The following is a 19,378-nucleotide window of genomic DNA, read 5'->3' as shown; positions in this document are numbered from 1 at the left end:
TCTTTAAGCCGTCTTTAAAGGGGCTACTCGGAAATGTAGGTCATAAATTAGAGCCAAGTACATTTTGCAAAGTTTAAACGTTTTGACATGAAAAAAGACAAAAACTATTTACTTCAGCAAATGTAATCAATCAGCAATGTTAACAAATATCCTAAGCAAAACAAACAAATTTGCTTCAAAATTAGTGTAATTGACTGATTGAATCTAACTTGTTTAAATTGTAGTCATTTTATGATTTATTATTATTTATACAGTGATGAGAGAAAGTATGTGTTGAATGATCTGAAACATGTTTATCTGACCAAAAAAAGCAAAAACAGATCAAATCTGCAAGGACTGTACTTTTCCATGGAACTGTAGGCAAAATTCAAACATAAGCGTTGCTGCCCGTCTTCCTTGTTGTGCTTGAGATGATGGAGATGCTGCTGTTTCTGCTTCTGCTGGAGCTCCTTGACTTCCTAGTTCCTGTGATCTCTGTGCGAGCCGATGATGCGTAGCTCTTTCTCGATGGAACGAACGTGTAAGCAGGGTACTCTGTGATGGGGTCCTTCTTTGGCCTGTGAAGATCATATTCAACAGATATAAGGTTGTATTTTAGAGAACAATGAAAAGGGCAAATGTTTTTTTTTTTCTTTTTTTTTTAAAGCTTTTTAATATCAGTATTTGACCTCGATTCGAAGGCTTCTCTCCCTGCTAAGATGCTGTAGATAAGGCCTCCAGTGAGAAGTAAGGTGGCGCCACCCCAGCCAATGTAGACTCCAACACCTATCTCAAACCTGGTAAAAGAGAAAAACGCTACTGAGCTGTTGATTTGTATTTGCAGACAAACGTTAACTATTTAATGGGCTGCACATACTTCTGTTCCATATAGTTTGGGTTATCAAACTCTGATCTGATTTTGTTTCCATAATATGAGAACGCCACCATTGCACACAGTCCTGAAATGATACAGAGACATTACTTTAAATGCTGAAACATTTTGTTTATCCCCTTGAGATCGTTCTGGGTTTTACCTCCTATAAGGTAGTTCATCCCTCCAGCAAAGGTTACTTTTGCGTTGGTAATCTCTGAGCCCCCAATCTTAGTGCACTTCATTCCCACTAAGACCAGGATGGATCCAAAGAAAGCCAAAATAATAGAGATGATGATGAGAGCCCGGCACATATGAATGTCCCCTGTTGAAAAGCAAAACAGTTTGAATATGTTTAGTGTTTAACCAAACAGGGTATTGAAAAAGTACTCATACCCGCTGAACCACAAATCTCAATGTATTTTATTATGCTTTTGTGTACTACACCAACACAAAGTTGTTCATAATAGAAAAAGTGTAAGAATAAAAAGATACATGGTTTTCTGGAAAAGTGATACTTGCATTTCTATTTATCCCTTTGCTTTGATGCCCCTAAAAAAATCTAGTTTAATAATCAACCTTGAGAAACGATCCACTTGTGTGTGATTTACCAGATCACACACAGGTGATTTCAGTTTAACTGCATCTGTTTGTTTTTGAAGACTTCAGAGGTTTGTTAGTGAACATTAGAGAACAAACAGAAGCAGAAACACTTCAGCGCTATCAGGGAGAAAGTTGTGAAGAGATTTTAAGAAGAATCGAACATTTCACAAAAACACTATTAAATCTGTCATTGACACAACTGCAAACCTATAAAGTAATTGGTCAGCTGTCTAACCTGAGCGCTAAGAGAAGGAGAGCATTAATCAGAGATGTATCTAATAGGTCAATAGTTTGTAGCCCATAATAAGCCCATTGCTCTAATCATGTTATGGGAATGCTTTCCTTCAGTGCGGACAATGGAAATTGGTCAATGATGGAAAGATGGGTGGAGCCAAATCCAGAATATTCCTTCAGAAAAACATGTTAGACACTTTTGCTTTCAGTCTCAAATGAAAGCAAATTAACACTGAAGTGAAGCGTAAACTTTGAGCAGGATAATGGTCCTGAACGTGGAACAGTCTCTCAAACCTGTTGATCAGCGCCCTCAGTCCTTCATGCTTTAGATGTTTCTAAAACATCTAACCACACCTGATTCAAATAATTGTTTATCCTTCTCCTCATCCCATCAAGCCCTGCAGAAACTCTTTTCAATCACCAATTCTTTTAAGTCAGATCCGTAGAAGCAGAAAAATGGAGGACAGTGGATCCTTGGGACCATGATTGAAAAACACTGGTTTACGAAATTTAATTGGGAATGTGTGGCAAGACTGGAAAATTGTCCAAATAACTCAGCTGGAGATATTTTTTGAGGAAGAATTAGCAAAAGCATTTTGTCTCCATCTATAAAACTAGTAGACACAGACTAGAAAAACTTGCAGCTGTATTTGTAGAGAAAGGAGGTGTTATTATAGGGCTGAATTCATGGTGTCCCTTGTGTTTCATTCACAATTATGGACCATTTTATCAGAATCGTTTTTACAGAAATACACAATGTAATGCACTGAAATTTGTCATAGGGAAAGAAACCTAAATAAGCTTAAAAGGTGTACTTTTGAGAGGGGACTGTATGCTGTACTTACAACTCAGTGCCAGCATTGATGGGATTCCCTTGCAGTCAGAGACTCCCGTGGAGTCAGAAACGCAATCTTTCCACAGGTTGGAGAAGTAGTTCGCCGTTGTCAGGACAATAGAGCTGACCTCAGACCAAGTCCAGATCTCAATGGGCTGAGTGGAACAAACCAAAATCCACCCGGCTACACAGACCACAAAGCAGGCGATCTCTGTGTACATCACCACAGTCCTGTAACCCATGTTGCCCCCCCCCCAGGTTCAGATGTAAAATGACAATCCAAGCTTCTGAAATTCTGGAACACCTCAGTTTCAGACCTGTTCAAAGCTCCCTGCTCACCTCTGCTCTAAGATGGAAAAACACACTCACACGCACCCAGCCATGTTTGTGTACATGATCACATGTTTTGCCTTGAAGTGTACTTTGTGTTTTGTAAAGATTGCTTGAGTTATTATGTTTTGTTTATACCCAGGAAAGTTCCAGCATGATTTGGTTTTGGTCAGCTTTTTCCCTCTGAGTTTATTAAAGTCAAATGTGGCACTCAGAGAGGACTCGTTATGCTGAAACAAGTGATGATCTATAGTAATGTCCATGCAGTTCTACTAAATATGTTGGAGAAATAACAAATCAAATTGCCGCTCACTGAAAGTCAACAGAATGTTTTTATTATACTGCTCATATTAACAAAAACAGCTTATCCAGAAAAAGTGATACTCATAATGGCTGCTTGAAATCACAATATTAAGAGTAAACACGATAAAAACAGCACAACTTGGCAAACACAGAACATGAGCTAATAACATACTGTTGATGCTTTTCATATGAAGGACAGTTGATTTCTCTCCAGAAAAGCTGTCCAACCTTTATATGAAAATGTCATAATTGAAAAGATACTCAAATAAAAAGGGCACAAAATATTCTTAATGCTCACTTGTTTGTTTCAAAACTGACAAGACAGAGCAAAATGCCTTCCTTTTTTGTTTAAAGATGGGTTTCAGATTTTTAACACTAGAAGTGCTTTTTCTTGTTTTCGTTTTGCAAAATGGTCAACACATTTTATTGGTCAATATCTGATTTGATATCTTTGTTATTCAGAAAAATGTTTACTATGATGAAAAAAGTAGCATGTTAATTATTTAGTTTATACTTACACTTGTCCTTTTTGCACTGATTCACATCTTTTGCATTAGTTTCTCTAAGGGATTTGTGTCCTGTTTATTTTAGTTTTGTGTGTATTTGCATAAATTAGGTGCTGTTATTTTAGAGGCTTCTGCATGCTGTGTTTGTTCATGGTTTCTCAGAAATGTCCCTGAGCATGTGGATCAGTTTCTTCAAATTCCCCACTGTTTTCCCATCCATCCATTTATCTCTCATAATTCACGGTCAAAGCTGAAGATTAGAGATTGGGTAAAAATAGAAAGTTTTAATTTTTGACTCCACCCTGATAGCTTGGAAAATTACCCACTTTGCTGCAGAACAGGACCCAATCTGTCCATGAATCTTCTTCTCTAACCTATTGGCATTTCATGAGCAAAACACTGAGATACTTGAACCTTTGCTTGAGGGAGAGACTAAAGTGAGCGCACCTCATTTCTCCAATTAAAAAGACACGACCTCAGACTTACAAGTTGAAAGATATTTGATCATTTTCACATCAATTTCACAACAACCCTTACTTGGTGTCATATGAATTGTTTAAAAATGGTGAAATCCAAAAACTCAGGTTTTGCCTTTATTAGCACCTAAACACCAATTGGCTAAGTGACAAAAAGCAGTGACGAAAAACATAGTAACGATAGAAAATACTACAAAATTACTGCATTCAGTTTAGTTAGACATTATACACTTTCTTACAACCCTGCTGCAGAACTTTGCAAGTCTTGAAAGAGTTTCGGTACTACACAAATGCATCTCTTTCTGACAGTTTTGGTGTAGCATGAGACAGCCTTGAGATCTTGATGCTTGATCGTCCTGAGGCGTAAGACCCATAGAGTCGCGAGGGTTCGTAGTATCCTGTGTACAAACTTCTTCCTTTGTAGGATGAGGGCATGTATGTTGGTCTGCCATATACCTCCATCACTTTTCTAAAAAGCAAAACATAAAGTGAATGGTCAACTTATTACATACGAAAGAACAAATGAGCGGTTGACATACCTATCAGGGTAGATTACTTTGATGACCGTCACAGCATACAGAACAGCCCCAAGATAAATTAAAAAACATCCCACCAAACCCAGAAATATGGGTGGTCCTAAATCATATCTAAAATAAAAACAGAAAAGAAAAACATAATTCACATTTTTAATAGTAAAAAACTGTTTTGATTAGTATTTTCCTGTAGCTAAAAAAATACATACCGTAATTGTCCCGCTGGTAAATTGGTAGCAAAAGCTGTTCTGGCAACTCTGTTGATGTATAAGCAGTAGGCAACAAGATTTGACACACCTGTGTGGAAAGGTTTCGACAAAACCAAGAAATAAATGAAGGCAAAACATTTCTTCCATTTTTTTTTTTTTTTTTTTTTAGAGAAAAACACACCTGAACTCTTGTACTCACCACCAACAAAATGAAAAACGGCTCCGGAAAAGACCAGCTTGTCTTTGGTTGGTTCCGGGCCACCAATATAAGTGCACTCCATCCCAATAAAGCAACACACGACTGCAAAGAATCCAATCGTCAAGCCGCACATTAGCAACCCCCGAACTGCCTGGACGTAATCTGTCAGCAACAAAAAAAAGAAAAAAGAAAAATGTTATTGGTTGTACTTTTGTCTTGGTGTGAGAAGGTCATGGGTTTATTAAATCCTGGCTTGGTGTCTGTCTGCATAGTGTTTGCAGTTTGAGTTTTCACCGTTTACTCTGGTTTACCATCCTCCGCATAGAGCCCTAGAAACGTGACTGTTGGATTGCTTGAGTTAATTAGTTAGAGGATGTACAACAGTACAATTGGAATTCAGAATTGTGTTTAATGTTGAAGAAATTATGTTAAGCATATCTTTAGAATATAAAACAATCATCTTGCACACATGATAATTCTCCATTGAATTTTTGAAGAGTTAATGCCTAAGAGCTCATTCAGATATTTATAAAAATTCAAAAAAGTAGACAAAAGTGAAAGTTTTGGGCTCACACTACTTACAAAAAGGGCCGAGACAAATGCAGTATGTTGTCCTAAACATTGTGACACTTTATATCACTTTGAGGGTGTCTCAACATTTATCGTTAAAACACGGTGAATTTTACAATTAATAAACTTTATTTTTTGAAGGAAGACAACTTACACAAGACACTCCAGAGGACCCCGTAGTCTCTACAGTTGGTGACGGCAGTGGAGTCGGTCAAACAGTCCTTCCACAGGTTGGACCAGTGCCAGGCCACCTTGATTATGAAGGAACCACCTTCTCCTCCGATCTGGCTGATCCTCCAGTAGTCCATTGCCATGGTGCACAGAATGAACAGCCATCCCAAAGAAGAGATCAAGAACCCAAATATTTGTATCAAACGCTTCTTCATTGCTGAATTGACAAAATCTGCTAATGCAGCGTGAAGATAAAAAAAGGTTGGAGCTCACACGTCTACATTTGAGTTGGAAAGGTCCCATATGTCATAATAGAGGATGGAGATGATGACACTGTGTTTGTGTTATTTTTGTGGGAGAGGGCTGTATGACATTGTGCAAGATGTTTATAGTAAACCTTCTGAAGCCTGTCTTTAGTTTTGTTTCCCCATCATCTCAAGCCACTATAGTTGAGGGAGGAGCCCTTGATGCTGTGCACACAAAGAGACGTTTTACTACATCTATATCAGTATTAAAGAGACTTTTCATAGACATATCCATCTTAAAAACTTTTATCTAAACAACTGTTATTGACATTAGGTTGCAGATCCTGAATTGTATGCCTGTTGGTTCCGACATAGAAAAAAATCTACAAAAAATACAAACATTCCTCTTGCTTTTGAAGTAATTGGTCACAGGAGTTTAATGTTTTAATTTTTCCAATTTCCTGTAGCAGCTCGTTGTGCTGCTGTGCTATTGCAGGCCAAAATACTTTTGAAAACTATTTAGTTTCAGCTTTTTAAAATTAATTTCTGCTCATTTGTGTTGCTATATTCTGCCACCACGAACATGAACGTTGCGATCCCAGCAGTGCATCATTTCCTGCACCAATGCATGTTGTGGTACATATTAATGTCTTTTACAAACAAGTCAAACATCAATAAAAAGGCATAAACATTCCCATTGGGCGATAACATACTGAGGAAGAACGGCAAAGCCTTTCTCACAGAACTGCTGGCTAAGAATATTGTTTATGACACATTTAGTTGGAACTTGCTCCTAACAGACCATCTGAAAAGAACCTCATGTGAGTATTAACAACTATTGTGAGGCCAGAAATGTAATGTAGGTGTGGCTAATCCAGAGTAGCAAGACTGGTGTCATTCCCACTTTTCCATTGGTGCAGAACCTCAAAGAGGTTGTGAGCTCCTTGTACAATTTAAAATTCGCTGACCGGAACAAAGTTGATTATTGTTTCTGCCAATTCTAGTACATAAAACAAATTTCTTAGTACATACTTCAGTTGGAATAAAGTATGTACTAGAGTTGGAAGTTGAAGATTTTTCTAACGGCTTATAGTGGTTAGCTGTGTTGTAGATGTAAAGGAATACATAAACACGTAGAACAGTTTTGTGTTATTTTTTTATTTCTATCCTCTTTGACAATGCCACACTTGACAACAATTTTCGGTCAGTGCTTATTAAAAATCTGATTTCTTAAGCTATTTTATGAAAAGTCTACCAATCAATTACTGTGTGTCGCTAACTGCTATTTGGAATACATGCCAGCATCAATGTGTTTCTCTCCACTCAAGGCATTTAAGACATTAAAATTGTAAAGAGATTTTGTAAATTGTAAAGTAACCATATTTACTATTGCTTAGACGGGTTACAAAATTTTAGAAGGGCAAATAAACAGCCAGAATTACTACATCATCAAGGTGCTATATTGTTTAACCAAAGGAAAAAAAAGACTGCCACCTCACTAATCACCACTTCCAAGTGTTGTACTGTCTGTGATGGAGTCAACTTAAAATACTTTGTGTAATTTTCTATCCCTACTTATATACAGGAAATTTGAAGTAGCTACATAACCTACCATGTTTTTGGTCTGGACAGGGAACTCACAATACTCATGAAGAATCCTCACATGCAAGGGAAAAACATACAAACTCCATGTTGAAAAGCCCATGATGCAGGATTTGAACCCTTGACCTTTTTTATTTCAAGGCACTAGTGCTGACAACTGCTCCATCACGCAAGTCCAAGATTTAATGACTGTAGTATTAATGTTTCTATTTGCAGAGATTGTAAAAAATCAATGAAGAAGGGTTGAAATGTCTTTAGGAAAAACTACTAGAACAAAATCAGATCTCAATATTTTTTAGCTATTTTGATATAAACAAATAAAAATGCACAATGACTGTTCAAATGTATCAAATGTTACAGTTTCTAAATTTGTCATTATGGCTTTGATACTGTTACAGGTACAAGCAACTAAACCAAAATGCAAATAAAAGTAACAAAAATTCTAAAGTTTCATAGAAATACACAGAGAATTATGACCATATTTGATCAAACAATCTCATTTTTGGTCTAAGCTTTTCATGTTTTTATATTCAGAACATATAAAAGGGCATAAAAACAAGAAAAGATTGAGTAAACCATGTTTGAAAACATTTTAAGTACTTTGCCTTGAAGAAAAAAAAAATCAAAAATTTAAAACCGAAATGCAGGTGAGCCACAAATCTGTTTCAGTGACCTCCGCTGCTATTGGACTGAGCCCACCGCTGCTGCTGTCACTTCTCATATGCGGAAGATAAAACTCCTAAAAGTCCACCAAGGACTTTAGGTTTAAAAGATTTGGATTCAACTCGCTTACACATATGCATTTTTATCAAAGTGCTGCACCCTGGAGGAGCTGCTGTTATCTGCAGCATGCCCTTCCTTTACAGGCTTCGTCTGCCCTCTGGTGTAAGCGGTGATGTGCGAATGTGAGGCAGCGCCTCTGTAGATATAGTTCGCCTGACTGTGGCTGCAAAGAGAAACAGCACAGCTTCATCTTTACAAGTCAAACTCCTTTAGGGCTCACAAACATGAATCACATAGAAGTTGCCTTAAAAATATATTCTAATGTATAATGCAAACACGTTGCTGATACTAACCTTCTTGAAAAAGAATCTGCAACTGAGAGGCAGAAGACACTGCCCCCCAGAATGCAGAGGATACCACCGGCCCAGCCGATGAAGAGAGCAGCTCCCAGCTCATACCTGGAGACACACAAAAATACTCTTAGGTTATATCCCACAAGCGTCTCAGTTGAAAAACATGTAAATGTCCTTCAGCATAAAACTCACTTCTGAGACATAAACATTGGGTCAAAAAACTCAGTTGTTATCCGGTGTGCATAGAGAGAACAGGCAGAAAGTGAGCAGATGCCTAAGAAGAAGAAGAAGAAGAAGAAACAAGCAATTAAATGGTTTTGAGAAAATGTTTGCTGCTCAGACAGATCATGTGCACTTACCACAAAGAATAAAGTCTACACCAGCAAAGCAGGTGATCCTGGCTTTATTCTCGTCACTTCCTCCAACTTTGGTGCATTTCATTCCTACGAGGGCAAGCACAGAACCGAACAAACCCAAGCAGATGGCTGCAATCATCAATCCCCTGCAAGCCTGAATGTAACCTGTGAAATAGAAGCAAACTAAACTTGTCTGAAATCCAAAGAGTCTTTTGTCTTCATTTGATGGTTTTCAATCTTGGCTTAAAACACAGCAAGGTCAGTGAGTTACTGACCTTCTGAAGTTTTTACACATAAAGCAAGAAGAGCAATTGACCATTACTGCTGCCAGGCACTTTTTGGTAACTTTGCTGGTATGAAATTTGTCACTCCAATCAGCTTCTGAGGCAAAGATTACCTCTAAAGTCGAGCCCTAAAAGTGGCCATCCTTGGCCAACGTTGCCTGAGGCACCTTATAAATCATCTTACAAGTTTTCAAGTTCCAAGAAGAAAAGCTAAACATTGACATATTTGGGAATAAATGAGTGTTTCGTTGGAAACTTGCCTTGGGCATCATGACATCTTTTTGTCTATAAACTTGAACTTGAATTTTCTAACAAAGCTGAAGGAAAGAACAAGCTGGTGTTTAAAATGTTTTTTAAAGAGCTATAGGAAGAAGGTTAAATACACATTAGAGCTTTGTATAAATCAAGTAAAAGAGTTAAGCATGACGTAAAGCAGCCATTGCAATGAATAATGGATCATTTTAAAAATAGAGCTGACCATCCAGAGCCAACATTGATGGAAAATCTCTGCAACTGGAGATCCCTGTCGAATCGGTCACACAGTGCTTCCACAGATTGGCCCAGAAAGTAGATGTGGTAATGACAGATCCATCGTCTGAGGAGACCTTCCAGAAGTCCATCGACACGGTGGAAGACTCCAGTATCCAGCCCGATATAGTTAAAACAAAAGCCATAATCTCCTGATACATGCCGCTCATGCTGCAAAGACGACTCCTTCACACCACCTGGAACGTTAATTCAGGTGGCACGGGCAGAAAATAATTAATGGCTTAAAAAACTTTTTGGAAAAAAGTATCTTTGCTCTGCTTGAGTTTGTTGGATAGTGAACAATTGATAGTTAATGTGTGGTGGACAGTTATATTCTGAAGGGAGGAGTTTGGACCTAAACATCAACAGGTGGCCAATGGTCAGCCCTTTCACAAAGTCACTGTGACTCAGACCTGCACTGGTAGGGACTGAAATTACAGAACGTAGATGGTTTGTGACGTTGTTAGTAAAGAAGTTAGATATTCAAGGTTGGCACATGTCCAGAACGCGTTCAGGGTGTTTATGGAAAAAGTTTAAAAGTAGAAGCACTAAGGAGAAAATCTCTCCTTGCTTTACATTGAACTTTGTCCACATTCCGTCATCTTCTATTTTCCTTGAGAGAACAAGTCACCTTCTCTCTCACCTTGTAAAAGGACCTACGATTAATGCTCAACTTAAGTGTTTCAGCTTCCTCTTAGTCCTGAAATAGCAAGTTTCAGTTGAGTTATTAACATTGTCTCTCACTTTATTCTCAGATGGATGAATTATACTCTCAGTTCAAAGAAAGGAGATGTTGACATTACCAGCAATGTTCCAAACATAAAATAACTGAAGATGTTTACTGCCAAACAAAAGATTTATCCTGCTTCATTGATGTGAATCAGAGATCAATCTTGTGACCGAATACTCTAAGTAAAGCCTTGTCCGTTACACTGCAGTCGATTCAGCTTGCTCAGTGCATGCGGCAAAATTAGTTACTTTTGAAATAAAAATACTTTACAGATATTAAAGTTGTACTATCTTTTTTTAAAGGGGGCCATTTTATATTTTACTTTATATAGGGATGAGTATTCAGAGCTTTTGCTCATTAAAAGAAAGTGATCTTGTAATGTGCTAGAAGTTAAGTGATTTAGCTTGTGTGGGAGCTCCATGTTAGATTTAGATTAGCAATTTGTTGTCAATTTGTTGATAATCACAAATGAACAAACATACATGTAGCATTGATCTGACATGTTAAGGTCTCCATAGGGGAGATAAATCTGGCACTTGCAGAAGTTTCACATAATTTCATTATCCCAGAACTATTGAACAGGGATCTTATGCACATTCAAAGCTAAACAAATCAAAACTCCTCAAAATGGACTGCTTTTAGCAACTGATGAGTTGCTTCGAGATAATAGAAAAGATATTGAAGACTTTCTGCCACTCAAATTTAATTTGATTGTCCTGTTAGGCCTGGGCTATTGTAGTCGAGAAAAAAAATTATGGAAAAGAAGAAACTTATCAGAGAAAAACTAAGTGAATCACAGTGCCTTCCGAAGACAAACCTTTTCAAATTATGTCATGTCATGACTGTGAACTTCAGTGTATTCTGATATAATTTAACACTAAGCAATTGTGAAGTGGAAAAAAAGAATACAGGCCAGTGCAAAATTTAAGTCAAGAATCTCACTTTCTCACTTTAATTTCAGTATCAATACTTTCTGTGGGGACCTCAGAGTGTTGAGAGGTGGAGGCAGCATGATGCTGTGGGGGGAGGTCCCATTTGAATTTTGTCTCAAACAACGTAGGGGACAAAGGAACATGTGGGAGAAGGTGATCAGATGAGAGCAAAACTGCAGTTTTTTTCTGGTTCATAACAGTAAAAATACATCACACTGGTCAGATTTCTACTTGTAAAAAGAAAAATTTAGAACATAATTAATTTCACTTGTCAGTTTTTGGTATTTCCCCACCCCCCAAAGAAACATTAAAGTTTGAGGTTTTTATGTGACAAAAAGAAAAGAAAAAAATGTGTTACTGTAAGGACAAATTGAATATGTATTGTGAAATAAGTGTGGCTACATACATTTTGTGATTTCCTTTATGAAACAACACAGTGTTGGATTAATGTAACTAAAAATAAATATTTTGAGCATCAATCGTGTGCTCCTTATTTCCAGTAACTTCAGAGTTCTGAGCACCTTTTCATGCGTTTGCTTACATTGCACTGACTTCTATGTAATATTACTTGTAATTTACACAGATGTACTTCTTTCCACTGTATTTCATGCACATTTTTAATCCCAATGTAAACTTTTTTAAACTAAAATGTTTCAAACTGAAAGCAGTATCATAATATTCTCAACTTCATTTTTTACTGGTGTATCATTAACCAAGCTATTACTTACTTTCCACCATGACTCTAAAAACATTCATGGTTTAACTTTTTTTTTTTTTTTACACATTTACCACATTTAAAACACAAACTTTCATCTGAAAAAACACAATCACTTCATTATTTGCTGTCTTAAATTAAAAAAAAAGTTTACTTTTTGGAAGTCTGAAATCAGAATACAGTGATCTCTTACCTTCAATGCTGAAGATGGTGAGATGAGGTCTGCAGTGTAGAGCTCCAATGGCATTCCCAGCACAGTTGTTCCACAGACCCTGGAGCACCCATGTGGCTGTAATGACCGAGGATGCCCGGCTAGTGGCCCTCCACTCATTGGACAGCGTGGCGGCGATGGTGGAGCAGAGCCCAGCCAGGCCACTGAGGAAAGCCAGAATCTGCCAGCCTGTCATTTGATAGCTTTAATAATGTGTGATGTCTTTGTCAATATCAAGATATAAGGAGAAATAAAAAAGTCCTCAGGCAGGTAGAATTACACTGTGGACATGTGTTTCACAAAGATGATTAACAGACAGGACATCTTGATCGCTCACCTTGTGAGGGACGGACGACCGTGTCTCAAAGTGAAGTGAACGAGTAAAGGAAGGATGAACTGGCTGTTAGGCATTACATTTTCGAAGGGACAAACAGAGAATCCTTCATTTGTGTGTTCTTGTTCTCGCCTAAGATGATGCCAAGTATCATATTAACATAAAAATAATAAAGAAGTAATCATTAAACCTAAAAAAAACAGGAGACAAACAGGTGACAAAGTCACTGAGTTACTGGTTCATCTATTTTAGCACATAGTATTTAGCGACTGTGAGAGTAATGATTACCAGCCGTTTTATGAACATGTATGTCATTGTTCATGTTACCTTTATTCACTGAAGAATAGGGTCTGTAGTAGAAAATGTGTGTCCAAATGGCTCAAAATTTCTAAAAACCACTTCTGTTTTAATTTGAAAACTTGCCAGCTCACCAGTCAACATCCCACCAAACTATCTGTACCTACTTGCAGAGTTTCAAAGTTTCAAAGCATTCAATAGGCTGGATAGGATGGTTCAGATTCATGTGCAGTTTTAAGCATATAACATTTTACACGTGGGTCAAATTTTTCAATGTTGGTTTTATTTGTTCAGAACACCTTGTTCCACATGAATGCTGTGTTTTACATGGCTTTTAACAAACAGCCAACAGGACCTCGTGTCTTTCTTTCAAAAGCAGCTTTATTCTTTTCACTTTTCTTTATGGTTTGAGGTGGGGTCTGATGTTTAACATTCAGCATTATCGTGGCTGTTTAATGCCATCCGGTATGTTTAACTTTATCTCAGATGTTAAGCATTTAATATCCAGGATGTTTAACGTTGTCCGCGAATTTTTATTTAATCAAAAATAACGTGCTTAACGTTATGCTTGATGTTTAACATTATTCCAATGTTTATCAGATGTCAAATTTCATCTCCAGAAAAGTTTCATGTTTTGCGTTTAACATTGAGATAAAGTAAAACATAAACCGTAAACATAACAATAATGACAATTTAACCTTATATAACCTTAAACATCAAGGACAATGTTAAGCACTGAAGATAAAATGAAAAATTGGGGACAACGTTAAACATCCTGGACAACTTTAAACATCGGAGATAACATTGTCCCCGATGTTTAATATTGTGTCTTTTTCTGTCATCTCAAAGGAATCTTCATGTCGAATCTCCACATTCAAAGACAACCCCCCAGGATTTTCTGGTTTTATTCAGTTTTATTTTAACAGATTGTGAGAGCATCCCTGTAAAGAATCTGGATGGATGGATGGATGGATGGATGGATGGATGGATGGATGGAACCAGGACGGAAGAATGAAGGGAACCAGACATGGATGGATGGAGTTCATCTAGGTCTAAAAGCAGCTTCTCATCAGGACAGTATAGTTAAATTCTCATCTTCTTGTCTCAGATCTGCCCAGCAGGAGAAGCTCACTGTGTCTCCTCTCTTCCAGTGTCCATCGGCTCAGTGTGACGTAGCGACTCAAATTCAACAGGTGAGGCCGTTTTCAGGCTATTTGATCTCAAATCTCCCCCACCAATGGCGCCTCAGATGAGCAAGTCGTAGCAACACACTGCCGACACGTTCGGCTCATTACTGATGGTACCGGAGTCTGATTCCATCAAGCTGCTGTGGGACACCTGATGAAACTCTCCCTGCTCAGACACAAATAAAAAGGAGAAACAAAAAAAACAGAGATTAATTATTTTCATCAATATTTATTATGTTGTGATGGAAAATAAAAACCCAACTGAAAAGAAAGAAGCTGCTGAGTGGAGGACCGAAGGGAAGAAGTCCTCTACGTTCTAAAACTTTAAATTCTAATGAACATTTAACACTGGAACTGGAAGACATTTAAAATATCCTAAATAAATAAACAGAAACTACAAAATAAAAGAAATTATAAATTTTCTGGTCTCAACTAAATTTTTTTTTTAAAAGGACAATTTTGTTTACAAAACACCAGATTGAAGACTTTATTCATCCAGTTTTTGGTAGAAACAGAGAAACAAATCATGCAAATGGAAATTGAGAACGGGAAGGCGACAACAGGATAGGTGCAGGTTCCAAGTCAAACCCTTTAATGACTCAAGATTGCAATCACTTTTCAAAAACTCACTTTTAAATATTACTTAAATAAACAGCAAAATACATGCAGAATTCCTTAAGAAAGATTGCTAAGAAAGTTTCAAGTCAAAATGGAGAAGAATCAGGAAGCGTCACCTGGGAAAGCTTCCAGGGTTTCCTTCAGAAAACCTGCTGAGCCCGGTGGAAGAGCTGCTGGGGTTGTCCATCAGCGATCTGCTGCATGTTTGGGTTAAACATGTCAAGTTACAGAAAGTCGGAGGTGCAGGATCAGGTATCAAAACTAAGAAATAACAGTATGTGAAGCCAAGCCAGCCGGGAAACTGATGGGACAGCACAATTGGTTCACAACTCCTCAGTCAATTAAATGTCTCAACTATAAACCTTTACTTTAATCCGTCTTTACTGTCACTAGAGGAGAAAAATCCCTATTTAAAATAACAACCCATAACCTGGTGGGGGGAAAAGCCTCGTTGGGGGACAAATAAAGCATGGTGACACGGCGGGCTGATAAAACACTGAGAGAAATTCTTAGACTCTCAGAAACTCTTCTAAAGACTTCTGTCTATAGCTCTGGTTATAAGTGGGAACTCTCCATCTCTAAATAGGAACATTCTGTGTTTATATTTCTAAGCGATCTCTGGGCTGCTCTTGGTCCGATCCCTCACCTAGGACCCGTTTGCCCTTGCAGACCCGACCCAAATAGAGGCATGAAACCTCCGACGACTCCTAGGATCACTGGGACACTCAAACCCCTCCACCACGATAAGGTGGCAGCCCACGGAGGGGAAAAAACAAAGACAGAAACAGTTCCATTCTCTGCACTGAACTGATCTGGAGAGAGGCCAGAAGGTGGCGCTCTGGTGTTTCTAACTAAACAGTCAGTTTAGTTAGAAACTAAGCTTTTTGTTTTCTCACTGATTTTTCTCTCCACAGAAGCCACACCTAGTCTGGTGTTGATTAGCTGTGGTTGCTTCCTGGAAAAGGGTATTGGCTGACATGATGCTACCATCACCTAACTGTTCTCCCTCTCCTTCTCATTTCCATGAACATAGAAAGTTCTCCTGATCAGTTGACCTGTTGTTGTGTCTCTGCTCTGTCTTCTCTCAGCTTCAGTCGTTCGTGGCAGATGTCTGCTGGCACTGAGCCCAGTTCTAGTTCTGCTGGAGGTTTGCTCCTGGTAGAGGGGAGTTCTTCCTCTTTACTGTTGCAACATGCATGCCCTGTATGAGGGACTGCTGTAAAGTCAACAACACAACACAAGCAATTTGCTGCCGCCGCCTGCTGGTCAGGGGGAGTGAAAGACATAAGTAATGATCATACAACTGGTTGAATTGTATTTGCTACAAACTTTTTAAACTACTTTATAATTAATTGAACCTAGTTAATTCATAACTTGGATCAATAGTAATCTGACTAAATTGAAATGACTTTTTGTAAAATGCCTTGACAACAACGTTGTTGTGAATTAACGTTATAATTATAAGCTTTGAACCTTTTGGTATCTACTTTTGGGGTTTTGAATGTTTTGGTATCTACTTTTGGAGTTTTGAATATTTTAGTATCTACTTTTGGAGTTTTGAATGTTTTGGTATCTACGTTTGGAGTTTTGAATGTTTTGGCATCTACTTTTGGAGTATTGAATGTTTTGGTATCTACGTTTGGAGTTTTGAATGTTTTGGTATCTACTTTTGGAGTTTTTAATGTTTTGGTATCTACTTTTAGGGTTTTGAATGTTTTGGTATCTACTTTTGGGGTTTTTAATGTTTTGGCATCTACTTTTGGGGTTTTGAACTTTCTTGTATTGGTTGTTGGGGTTTTGTTAGTTTTTTATGTTGTTTATAGGTGGGGCTTGTTTGTTAGTTTGAAAGTTCAATTTTATATATTGCCAATTCACAACAAATGTCATCTCAAGGCAACCTACACTAAACACTAAAATTGTGAAGTAATTTTAGTTCAACCACATGTACTCCAATTTTTATAGTACAATAAGCTCAGTTGATTATCAAAGTAGTTTAAAAAGTTTGTACCAAATGAAACCCAGCAGACTGTATGGAGTCATTACTTACAGCATTCACTCCATCTGACCAGCAGGGGGAGAGAGCAAATCGCTTGTGTTGAGTCGTTGACTTTACGGCAATCCCTCATACAGAGCATGCATGTAGCAACAGTGGAGAAGAAGAACTTCCCTCTACCAGGAAGAAACCTCCAGCAGAACCAGAACTGGGGTCAGTACCAGCAGCCATCTGCCATGACTGACTGGAGCTGAAAGAATACAGAGCAGAGACACAACAACAGGTCAACTGATCCAGGAGAACTTTCTATGTTTGTGGAAATGAAAAGGAGAGGGAGAACGGTTAGGTGATGGCAGCATCATGTCAGCCAATGCTCTTGTCCAGGAACCATCCAGAGCTAATCAGAACATCAGACCAGGTGTAGCTCCTATGGAAAGAAAAATCAATGAGAAAACAAAAACAGTTGAAATAAATAATGTAGTACAAACAGAAAATGACAAACAGCAGCATAAATACTGACGGATCACAATAAACTAGTCTAAGCCTTATAATAAATGCCATAACCATGGTAACGCTAAAATGATGCAAGAACACATAATCAAAAAACAATATACATTAAATTCTAACATTTAACACTGAAACTGGAAGACATTTTATATATGCAAAATAAATAAAACAAAATTAATTATAAAGTTTCTAAGCAAAATGTTCCATTAAAAAAACAAATAAAAAGGAAAAAAAAAAACAACAAAACAAAACAATGGCTAGATGAGGCCAAAGTAACAAATCCTTCTCTGAACTGAACTGATCTGGAGAGAGGCCAGAAGGTGGCGCTCTGGTGTTTCTAACTAAACAGTCAGTTTAGTTAGAAACTAAGCTTTTTGTTTTCTCACTGATTTTTCTCTCCACAGAAGCCACACCTGGTCTGGTGTTGATTAGTTGTGGTTGCTTCCTGAAAAAGGGTATTGGCTGACATGATGCTGCCATCACCTAACTGTTCTCCCTCTCCTTCTCATTTTCATGAACATAGAAAGTTCTCCTGATCAGTTGACCTGTTGTTGTGCCTCTGCTCTGTATTCTCTCAGCTTCAGTCGTTCGTGGCAGGTGTCTGCTAGTACTGAGCCCAGTTCTGCTTCTGCTGGAGGTTTGCTCCTGGTAGAGGGGAGTTCTTCCTCTTCACTGTTGCAACATGCATGCCCTGTATGAGGGACTGCTGTAAAGTCAACAACACAACACAGGCAATTTGCTGCCACCCCCTGCTAGTCAGGGGGAGTGAAAGCCATAAGTAATGACCATACAATTGGTTGGATTGTACTTGGTACAAACTTTTTAAACTACTTTATAATTAAGTGAACCTACTGAATTCATAACTTGGATCAATAGTAATCTGACTAAATTGAAATGACTTTTTGTAAAATGCCTTGACAACAACGTTGTTGTGAATTAACGTTATAATTATAAGCTTTGAACCTTTTGGTATCTACTTTTGGGGTTTTGAGTGTTTTGGTATCTACTTTTAGGTTTTTTAATGTTTTGGCATCTACTTTTAGGGTTTTGAATGTTTTGGTATCTACTTTTGGGGTTTTTAATGTTTTGGCATCTACTTTTGGGGTTTTGAACTTTCTTGTATTGGTTGTTGGGGTTTTGTTAGTTTTTTATATTGTTTATAGGTGGGGCTCGTTTGTTAGTTTGAAAGTTCAATTTTATATATTGCCAATTCACAACAAATGTCATCTCAAGGCAACCTACACTAAACACTAAAACTGTGAAGTAATTTTAGTTCAACCACAAGTACTCCAATTTTTATAGTACAATAAGCTCAACTGATTATCAAAGTAGTTTAAAAAGTTTGTACCAAATGAAAACCAGCAGACTGTATGGAGTCATTACTTACAGCATTCACTCCATCTGACCAGCAGGGGGCGAGAGCAAATCGCTTGTGTTGAGTCGCTGACTTTACGGCAATCCCTCATACAGAGCATGCATGTAGCAACAGTGGAGAAGAAGAACTCCCCTCTACCAGGAAGAAACCTCCAGCAGAACCAGAACTGGGGTCAGTACCAGCAGCCATCTGCCATGACTGACTGGAGCTGAAAGAATACAGAGCAGAGACACAACAACAGGTCAACTGATCCAGGAGAACTTTCTATGTTTGTGGAAATGAAAAGGAGAGGGAGAACGGTTAGGTGATGGCAGCATCATGTCAGCCAATGCTCTTGTCCAGGAACCATCCAGAGCTAATCAGAACACCAGACCAGGTGTGGCGCCTATGGAAAGAAAAATCAATGAGAAAACAAAAACAGTTGAAATAAATAATGTAGTACAAACAGAAAATGACAAAACAGCACCATAAATACTGACGGATCACAATAAACTAGTCTAAGCCTTATAATAAATGCCATAACCATGGTAACGCTAAAATGATGCAAGAACACACTCTCAGAAAACAAT

The 19,378-nt window shown here is 37.9% G+C and overlaps 3 protein-coding genes and 1 long non-coding RNA gene across 5 annotated transcripts; all 4 read right to left on the bottom strand.

Annotated features, from left to right (window-relative positions):
* Positions 1 to 93: 93 nt before the first annotated feature.
* Positions 94 to 2,843, bottom strand: LOC116722582 (claudin-10-like). Its single transcript, XM_032566737.1, has 5 exons — positions 2,533 to 2,843; positions 1,014 to 1,175; positions 857 to 938; positions 669 to 776; positions 94 to 557 (listed from the first exon to the last, which is right to left on the bottom strand). Exons 1-5 carry the CDS (start codon positions 2,762 to 2,764, stop codon positions 368 to 370), a joined length of 774 nt encoding a protein of 257 aa, XP_032422628.1. The 5' UTR covers positions 2,765 to 2,843; the 3' UTR covers positions 94 to 367.
* A 322-nt stretch (positions 2,844 to 3,165) lies between these two features.
* Positions 3,166 to 6,598, bottom strand: LOC116722581 (claudin-10-like). Its single transcript, XM_032566736.1, has 5 exons — positions 5,803 to 6,598; positions 5,079 to 5,240; positions 4,880 to 4,967; positions 4,677 to 4,784; positions 3,166 to 4,606 (listed from the first exon to the last, which is right to left on the bottom strand). Exons 1-5 carry the CDS (start codon positions 6,032 to 6,034, stop codon positions 4,420 to 4,422), a joined length of 777 nt encoding a protein of 258 aa, XP_032422627.1. The 5' UTR covers positions 6,035 to 6,598; the 3' UTR covers positions 3,166 to 4,419.
* A 604-nt stretch (positions 6,599 to 7,202) lies between these two features.
* On the bottom strand, positions 7,203 to 12,808 carry LOC116722583 (claudin-10). Of its 2 annotated transcripts, none has more exons than XM_032566739.1 (5): positions 12,481 to 12,808; positions 9,102 to 9,263; positions 8,935 to 9,016; positions 8,743 to 8,847; positions 7,203 to 8,612 (listed from the first exon to the last, which is right to left on the bottom strand). In XM_032566739.1, the coding sequence occupies exons 1-5, from the start codon at positions 12,692 to 12,694 to the stop codon at positions 8,456 to 8,458; spliced, it is 720 nt and encodes a 239-aa protein (XP_032422630.1). In that variant the 5' UTR covers positions 12,695 to 12,808; the 3' UTR covers positions 7,203 to 8,455. The 2 variants fall into 2 exon arrangements, with proteins under 2 accessions (XP_032422630.1, XP_032422629.1); XM_032566738.1 differs by lacking the exon at positions 12,481 to 12,808 and adding an exon at positions 9,861 to 10,812.
* Positions 12,809 to 13,390: 582 nt separating this feature from the next.
* Positions 13,391 to 15,695, bottom strand: LOC116722627 (uncharacterized). The gene is made up of 2 exons (XR_004339801.1): positions 15,051 to 15,695; positions 13,391 to 14,482 (listed from the first exon to the last, which is right to left on the bottom strand). It is a non-coding gene; the product is annotated as an uncharacterized LOC116722627 (long non-coding RNA).
* Positions 15,696 to 19,378: the final 3,683 nt, after the last annotated feature.

This window comes from Xiphophorus hellerii, chromosome 7, assembly GCF_003331165.1.
Source record: "Xiphophorus hellerii strain 12219 chromosome 7, Xiphophorus_hellerii-4.1, whole genome shotgun sequence".
NCBI classification, from domain to species: Eukaryota; Metazoa; Chordata; class Actinopteri; order Cyprinodontiformes; family Poeciliidae; genus Xiphophorus; species Xiphophorus hellerii.
Note: the sequence above shows the minus strand (reverse complement) of the source record. Positions and strands in the feature narration are given on the sequence as shown.

Excerpts from the sequence above, each read along its gene's own strand:
- LOC116722583 (XM_032566738.1), bottom strand. The coding sequence starts at position 10,080 with ATGAGCGGCATGTATCAGGAGATTATGGCTTTTGTTTTAACTATATCG. Across the intron at positions 9,017-9,101 it reads TGTAGACTTTATTCTTTGTG|GCATCTGCTCACTTTCTGCC; the intron begins GTAAGTGCACAT and ends TCTTCTTCTTAG. Across the intron at positions 8,613-8,742 it reads GCAGATTCTTTTTCAAGAAG|CCACAGTCAGGCGAACTATA; the intron begins GTTAGTATCAGC and ends TTCTCTTTGCAG.
- LOC116722582 (XM_032566737.1), bottom strand. The coding sequence starts at position 2,764 with ATGGGTTACAGGACTGTGGTGATGTACACAGAGATCGCCTGCTTTGTG. Across the intron at positions 1,176-2,532 it reads ATCAATGCTGGCACTGAGTT|GGGACATTCATATGTGCCGG; the intron begins GTAAGTACAGCA and ends GCTTTTCAACAG. Across the intron at positions 939-1,013 it reads GATGAACTACCTTATAGGAG|GACTGTGTGCAATGGTGGCG; the intron begins GTAAAACCCAGA and ends GTATCATTTCAG.
- LOC116722581 (XM_032566736.1), bottom strand. The coding sequence starts at position 6,034 with ATGAAGAAGCGTTTGATACAAATATTTGGGTTCTTGATCTCTTCTTTG. Across the intron at positions 5,241-5,802 it reads GGTCCTCTGGAGTGTCTTGT|ATTACGTCCAGGCAGTTCGG; the intron begins GTAAGTTGTCTT and ends TGTTGCTGACAG. Across the intron at positions 4,968-5,078 it reads CGTTTTTCATTTTGTTGGTG|GTGTGTCAAATCTTGTTGCC; the intron begins GTGAGTACAAGA and ends CTTTCCACACAG.